At 36.1% G+C, this 8,434-nt stretch overlaps 1 protein-coding gene across 2 annotated transcripts; it reads right to left on the bottom strand.

The window, feature by feature from the left end:
• Positions 1 to 587: 587 nt before the first annotated feature.
• Positions 588 to 8,084, bottom strand: lman2 (lectin, mannose-binding 2). Of its 2 annotated transcripts, none has more exons than XM_084133347.1 (8): positions 7,772 to 8,084; positions 6,328 to 6,446; positions 4,275 to 4,392; positions 3,865 to 3,944; positions 3,026 to 3,187; positions 1,832 to 1,946; positions 1,634 to 1,753; positions 588 to 1,535 (listed from the first exon to the last, which is right to left on the bottom strand). In XM_084133347.1, the coding sequence occupies exons 1-8, from the start codon at positions 7,956 to 7,958 to the stop codon at positions 1,375 to 1,377; spliced, it is 1,062 nt and encodes a 353-aa protein (XP_083989473.1). In that variant the 5' UTR covers positions 7,959 to 8,084; the 3' UTR covers positions 588 to 1,374. The 2 variants fall into 2 exon arrangements, with proteins under 2 accessions (XP_083989473.1, XP_083989472.1); XM_084133346.1 differs by lacking the exon at positions 3,865 to 3,944 and adding an exon at positions 3,984 to 4,066 and having other exon boundaries at positions 7,772 to 8,001.
• Between the last annotated feature and the right edge of the window lie 350 nt (positions 8,085 to 8,434).

Raw genomic sequence — 8,434 nt, 5'->3', positions numbered from 1 at the left:
TTTAAAATGCGCAATGTTCAAATGCAAAGACAGCACGTCACAAATAGAAGCCCTTTTCCCTGTGGTATTATCATATTTGGATATGGGAATAATACATTAAGTAGTCTATCTTAATTGTACTTTTTTTTTTTTTTTACAGTTTTATAGGGGTTTCTTAATTTTAGACTAGTTGACCAGCACACATTTTATGCAATGCAATATAATGCATGTGTCGTCGTCGTCGTAGTAAGTCGTTTTTGCGTGTACTTTAACATCACTATTAAAGCAATTCCAATGTTTTTGACGTCACAACAAGGTTGTAGTTAAACTACTAGAAGATTCACATAATTAAATACTCATATTTGCACTAAATCATCAACATTTAAAACTGTTTTGTCTGATGTGTCAGAGCTTCTTTCAAGGGATTCAACTGTTGACAGCGACAAAACGATACGAATTTGAATCGATCCGGAGTTGTAGCCTACTAAATCATTGTTAGTGACATTTTTGTTACACTAAAATATTTGTCAGGACAATTAATCATTTAATTCCTGGAATTACATAAACACATATGGCTAAACTAATACAAAAAGAAAAAGGAAAACACATTTTTAACAAGTCAACTGTATAGCTGCTTTATTTTCTCACCAAAAGCATCATTTTACAGTCACTGCCCATTTTGCTCTCCAACAGAAAACTTTTGGGAACTTCTTTCAGAAACTGTTGTAAATCAGTGCATTGCAATCACTTCTTTCATATGCGCAAAAATAGCAAAAAGGACAAAAGAAACAAAAACTCACATGGCTGAATTCTTTTTACTCTGCAGAAATTTTTAAAAAATGACAATTTGTTTTTTTTCAGTATTGGTTAAAAAACAAGGCTGAAACAATATACTGCAGAGAGAAGGGATCAGGGTAGTAACTTTATAAAATAAGCTAAAATATTTACATTGATTTGATCAATTTAAAAGAACATTTTCATTAGTTTGATTTCTTTCGCAGTCCATTAAAACCCTCTTAAGTAAATCATACAGGTTGTACACAGCATTATTAGCACTCCAGATCAGAACAAAACAATGTGTAGATGAAACAGATTAAGGATTAAAAACAATAATAAAAAAATAAAACCACCAAGAATTTAGAGACATAGTGTATACACAGCATTTACACAGAAATAAAGATGTACTACCATTGAACACATTGGAAATGTGTAATCTACTATATGTAAGCAGACCCAAACTTAAGACAGACCAACATAAAGAAAGGTTTATTCGAAGCCACCAATCCTACTCCTTCCAATCAAGCACTTCAACAATATCAACATTTGTACAGCTGATCGAAATTCACATTAATGTTTTTCACCTACAATCTCCAGAGTTCTTTAAAATCCAGATGTTTAGTAGAACCTCTTGTTCCTCTCCTGACGCTTCTGAAAGACCACAGCGCCAACAACCGCACAAACCACAATTCCCAGCAGGGCACACAGAAGTAGTAGGAAGACCTTCCAGCCAGTGAGGGGTGAGCTCCGAAAATTTCCCGTTGGATCATCAATATTGTCTGTTTTGTGGGAGAAGACATGTAAACATGACAAGCAATTGAAAAATCCTTCTGCCAACAATCTGAATATGTCTGCAACTACACATCAGCCGTGTTACCCTTCGGCGACTTGAGGAGACTGACACTGGGCTCGATCTTCGTCCAGTCCTGGTTGTCCTCCTCAGGAGTATGTTCTACCATCAGCTGGTACATCTTCATAGAGATGATGTCATGGTTATCTGCACAGAAGAAACAGTGCCAGTGAGGTCTGGCAAAAGGCATCAGGACTACTGTGGAGATTTAGAACTAACACTTACCAGAGAGATCTCCTGTGGCCGCAGAAGACCCAAAATAGTATCCTGTGGGGAGGCGGACGCCCCCAATATCAATACATTCTCTCCAATCGTTCCTGTCATCCACATCTACCATAATCTGTGAAAACAATATACAGTTGTAGTGTACATATTCAACATAATAAAGGACTTATAATGAACTCAAAACGTCTTCTCCGCTGAGCTATTGCTAATTTCACATGTTTCTTTAAAGCACGCAAATCTAAATGAATTCTAAGGTTCAGGGAATTGAAAACGAAAGTCATGAAAAAAATGGTCATGACTGTTTCAGTGCCAAAATGAAATAAAATAATAAAACAATACACACTACAGACCTGTTTACACCAAGAGCAATAACTAGAAAGATAACTATATTAGCATCAAGACATAGTTTTGTTTATTATAAGCGGGCACTGCAGTTATATCATCTGCCGTTTTAGGGTATGTTTACGTGTCAACAATGTACTAAAACGAAAAAAAATTCAACATTTTGACAACATTGCCAAAACGATCCTCATTCACGGATCCATAAAAACGACTAAAAAAAACAGTATTTGACGAAGTCACTTTGTAAAGAAACACTACGCACCTATAGACCGAACATGTAATACACATGTGCATGACGTCACCGTTTTCACACATTTTTGTAGTTTACACGGAGACGATTTCGGTATCATTTTCAAAAACTTGCAATTTGAAACCCGTTTTCAAAAGTTTGCATTTTCAGGCCCCAAAAACGCCCTTGTCGTGTAAATGAATGGACTGATGAATGGAATGATGGATTCTGATTGGCTGTCAATGTTTTTTTAGTTCATCAGCTGGAAAAAAATCGTTATCACTATAGTTATCGTCCTTGGTGTGAACGTGACATACCGTTCAAAAGTCACAAAGGGTGTTTTTTTTAAAAGAAATTATACTGAAAAAATATTAAGCAGCACAACTGTTTTCAACATCGACAATAATAAGAAATGTTTCTTGAGCAGCAAATTTTTTTCTGAAGGATCATGTGACACTGAAGACTGGAGTAATGATGCTGATAATTCACAGGAATAAATTACATTTTATAATATATTAAAATAGAAACCAGTTATTTTAAATTGTAATAGTATTTCACAATATTACTTTTTTTGTTGTTGTTACCATCCTGATTATTACCATTTACAATTATCGAGCTCTTACCGTGAGTCTGCCTTTGGAGTATCTAACAGCCAGGTATGTGTCATGATCTTTGTTTCTGACTTCAACAGAGCATCCTCCCAATTCAGTAGACCGGCCGTCTTTCCCGTGATCATACGGCAAGGAGCCGTTACTCACCATTGCAGAAATGTAGGGAAAAGAGCGCTAGAGGACCAAAATGAATATGAATAAAATTTATTCATTGACTTTTTTCTATATTGATGACAAAAATACACTGAAAGTTACCAAATGATGGTACTTTTTACCTTGATACAGCTGTTACTGAATCAAACAAAATGATCTAAATTTATAAAAGGTCACTGTTAACTACTAAAATCAAAATAATAAACACTGAATATTGTTTACAAAATGCTTCATCAACAAATGATGAATGATGAGGGTAAGAAAATGACATGGACCACATGATGCAGGCAAAACAAAGAAAGCATTGCTTACTTGACAAATTGTTGAAAGATCATTTCGGAACATAAAAGCAAATCAAAAGAGAGTGAAGGGATAGTCCAAATAAAAGATATTCTTATCTTCTCTACTTGAAGGATTGTTTCTCTCAGTTCAACATCTGAAAGCAAATATCTGGCACATAATCGTATTCAAACTATCCCTTAAAGATCAGTTTACAGATGAGGACAAAACCTCAGATGACCAGAAGCAGACCAAACATGCCAGAAGTCCAGTATTCTTAACGCTTCAAAACATATTTGGTAGTTTGGACATAGATATCTTTGCATTTTAGTCTCAAGTCAATTTCTGATCATGAAAAAGCAAAGCTTTCATTCAAATGAAGGTACAAAAACACAAACATTTTACATCTCTCAACTCACATCCGGAGCCTCATCGTTAGGGTATGTGTCTATAAAAATGGCCAACCCATGGAAATTGGCACTACTTCCAAACACGGTGCCTGTAGAGAAAGAAGGACCCATGAGTACTGCTCACTTACATCCATTCCTTGGAGATCATTACGGAAGGTATCCACAAAAATAGCCAGGCCTACAAAATGGTCTTGGTTTCCAAAGACTGGGCCTAAATGAAAGTATGACACAATCAACTGCAGGGAAGAAAGAGCAGACTTGCAAATGGATCACAGATGGACTACACACACATATAGACAGCATTATAACTCATTACAGTTAAAATCATGAAGTGCGCAATGGAAATGGTCAGAGAAAGTGCTTAAAACAGGACCTGAACCTGCAATTTTCCTTCACAGGATCACAGCTTTCACACTCACCAGGATGTAGTCTCTCCTTCGTGTACCAAATGGCAAAGCCATCCCCATGGAGATTCTTCTTTCCTGATCCATGAACTTTAAACTGCACATGCATCTCCCAATCCTTCAAATAGCATGGCTACAAAAGGCAGAAAATTAATATGATAAAATTAACATAATAGTATTTGGGGGAAATAGTAAAATCAAATTCAATTAGTTTAAATAGGAATCACATGATCGGGAATTTCGCACGAGGGCGAAAGATTTCCCCCTCTCAGATTTTGCATCGGGTTCAAGTTGGATACATAATTGAGAGTTGATCAACAGGAAGATACTTGGTTTGAAAGCAAGTGTGAGATGCATTTGACAACATACAATGGACATTATTTGCCAGTGAAATTTCACGTGACATTTCTCTTATGTGACCGCATCTAAGACATCTTTAAGACATAAATATTAGTACTGCAACTTGTAGTGTAAAATACAATTATTATAATTATAAGGGATGCACCGATACCACTTTTTCTAGAACAAGTCCGATACGGATACTTTTATTTTTAGTACTTGCCAATGCAGAGTACCGATGCCTGTGTTTTCATTGCATTTTTTATTTTTATTTTAAATATTGGGAAGAGAAACTAAAATAATATGAATCAAATTACCTTCTCTTATTTTCATGCTTAATTATGCCTGTTAAAATATATTGTAGGAGCTACTGTTACTTTCACTGTTCATATTATTGCTCTATCATATTTTATCTTTAATTTAATAGCACAGTGAATATTTTGAGCCGCTCCAGCAGGGCTCAATCTGTCAAGAGCATTTAGTGATTTTCTCTGTCTCTTGTTGTTAGATTAAAAGTGCTCTAAGCGATGTCACACTTTTTTTAGGCCAAAACATTTTTTGTCACATCCAGCAAACATCTCACTATCCGCTAGCTGCCTGTCCCCTGAACACACTGTAAAAAAACACGGTCTCTGTAGACAGCCCAGGCTCCACAAACGGCAAGAAAAACAAACTGGCCCAGCCTGGACCACGAAACATAACAAACAGTGTTCCAGCCAATAACCGACAAGAATGATTTGGGGGTGGGGGTTTGGGGGGTTAGTGCGCGTGCACATGAAGGGGGGTGTGGGGAGTGGAGGAGAGAGAAGCATGAAGAGGGAAGTTAGCTAGAGGAGAGATGTCCTAACAACAACTAACGTTAAAATGTTATATTCTTGAGAATTTTTATATGGCCGACACGCGACCAAAGAGACGACGATCCAATGAACAAATAACAAAGAATAGGGAAAAGGAGAAGGAACGTGCGAAGTCCCGAATTTACATCGGAAAAGCGTTCAAAAGGTGGCGAGAACTTCGCCGGCAGAAGGGCTTCCAATCCGACATTCAGGTGGCTCTGTTTTTACTGGACAGGTGGGTAAATCCAGTTTGTTTTTTCTAAATGGTTCATGACTGTTTCAGGAAGCACGGAAGGGAGGGGGAGGGGACGGGATGAGGAGGAGCTAGCCTCCGTTTTGTTTGACAATACTTTGAACGTCAACAAGAAGTGACGTCACCCAACATCGCTTAGAGCACCTTTAACAAAAGGTGACAGCAGAAGGTTTATCAGGCTGCTGTCACTTTAAGAGCTACACGTATCCAACATACTGTTACACACGTTTTATTTTCAACTGTTTACATTCACAAGACATAACCGACTATGTTTCACAAGGATACTTGCGTATAATTTTTTTAAAAATATTTTAGTTAACGTTTATTTTAATTAAAGTAACAAAACATTTTTTAGTTTTAGTTTCAGTTAACTATAATAACCTCAATTTTAAAGTCCAGTTTCAAACTCAAAATAAAACACTTAAAAAAAAGATACATCTATTTACTTGCATGTCATGTGACCATTAAGTGGCGTCAGAGAACCGTGAACATGCAAATGTGTGGTTAAAATATTGGCATATTAAAATCTCAAGGGGTACTTCAATAAATATTTTACATCTAAAGGGTTCGGCTGACAAAAAAAAAAAAGTTTGTGAACCCCAGCTGTAGGTTTTTAGTTCTTCAAGGAAGTTTTACTCACCACTGTATTCCAGATTGACCCTTGTTTGCTCCTCTCATCCGGAGTTAGACGCACATACTGGCTGGTTACTAAAGTACTTCCCCAAAAGTCCCACTGACTTGAGGGACTCGTTCCAACACCTGATCATCAGATAAATGAATAATCATATAATTTATTCACAGTTTATTCACAGTGTCTTGGGTGTCAGTCACAAGCTTCTCAAGAGTGTAAACACTACAAACCATGAGAACATTATGAGATAAACATGAACTAGGCATCACATACACTGGGGTTCAAAAGCCTGAGACCACAATGAAAATATACAATAGTAAATTTACACACTGTAAACATTTGTTTGTCATTTTTACATAAAAAACTAAAAATGCTGCAGTACTGCACGTTACAACATACAGTGAGCTTTTGTAACATTTTGTAACATTAGATGCAATTTTACTGTGAAATAGTCTGTCAAATTTATGTTTTTGGAAGTAAAAACTATAAATAACCATATAATTTACCGTGAAAAACAGTAAAAGGACATTACTAGAAGCCCCTGAGATTATATCACATGACATCACATGAGATTATATTTTACTTCTGACTTTGTTTTCAGAAATGTAAAATTAGGGGGGTTTGCGTACAATTTTTGTGTTTGAATTAATGTTCATACATTATTTTATCCTCATGTATGTTACTCTGATGGTGTTTTGTTTTTGTTTATGACTCTGTGCACCATCTACATACAAGTATTGACCATGTTTTATGAATAGGCCACTTAAAAAAATAAACCTTGCATTATAATGGTGGTTGTCAGCACATTTTAAGGTACAAAGCAGATTTCGGTAGTTCAAGTACATTGGTATATTAACATTATGTTACTTAATAAAACATATGGTTACAAGTTATACAGGCATCCTCCAATATTGAAAACATCACGGTAGTTTTTAACTGCAAATTTCTGCCATTTAGGAGAACATGATCATCAAGTTTTGCACAAACTTGAGGTGTAAATATGTGTATATTTATATAGTGTATAAATAACAAAACTGCTTTTTAACGGTACTTTTAAAATATTTGGATATATTTACGCATGTACAAAACAGTCAATGTGTTATTTTTTACAATTTAATAGTGTTTTGACAATTTGCATACTCTGCGTGTGAAGGCAGATTGCTTTAACAGTTACAACCTGCAATACAAATGCAAAGTACCCTCACCTGTTCAAATAAAGGCGCTGACTAGTTTTGTTTACACTAAGTTGTGTTCCTGTAAAGACTCTACTGTAGACTACTTATTTCCCTGTGGTACATGCTCCCAATAAAATACATGATCTATGACATTACAAAATAAAAGGTGAAATCCTACTCAAGGTAGTGCACAGAAAACGTAAAGCACGTTAGTGATGATGAGGCTAAATGACGTCAAGAACAAACAGCAACACTAGCACACAGCTAACGTTACTCACCCTGATATGGCTTAATGAGCGAGTGCTCCCGCTTTAAGTGCTCCGCATTCCCGTCCGTTATATCTGAATATACGGAAGAAAAGTGGAGTAGCCATAAAAGTAAGAGTATTCTGTGACACGCCGGCATTTTACGAGTTACACTTGGTTGAGTGTGAAGCCATAAAGCTGGGCTTCTTTCTCGTGCCATTTTTAGTGTCTTCCTTCCTCCGTGCCTTCACTTCCTGCGCAGAGAAGAAGACGCAGGCCGTGTTTCAAAGCCTGGTGAGCTGCCTACTTAGACAGCGTATTTGAGTATCGTGGACACGAGCATTCTTACGCTTAAAAGCGCAGTCTAGGTAGGGGGCTCACTAGGTTTTGAGACACAGCAGCAACATTTACTTCACAATTCAAGATGAATTGTTTTGTTTTATTTTAAGTTATATTTTGTTGTAAAATTGCCGTTTATTAATAAACATGCACATATATAAGACACGTTTTAAATTATGTTATGTGTTGGCGTCCAACATTCACTTTTCTTTTTAAGGAATATCTAAAATTAGCTGTAGAGCCGAGTTTCAGCTTGTCTGTTAAGTGTCAGACATCTTTCTTTTTTTGTTTGTTTTAGGTAAATGTTGATGCATTAAACTATGTAATATATATAAGTAAACTTTTAAAAAATATTTA

This window comes from Abramis brama (assembly GCF_963993115.1).
Source record: "Abramis brama genome assembly, chromosome: 13".
Classification (NCBI taxonomy): domain Eukaryota; kingdom Metazoa; phylum Chordata; class Actinopteri; order Cypriniformes; family Leuciscidae; genus Abramis; species Abramis brama.
Note: the sequence above shows the minus strand (reverse complement) of the source record. Positions and strands in the feature narration are given on the sequence as shown.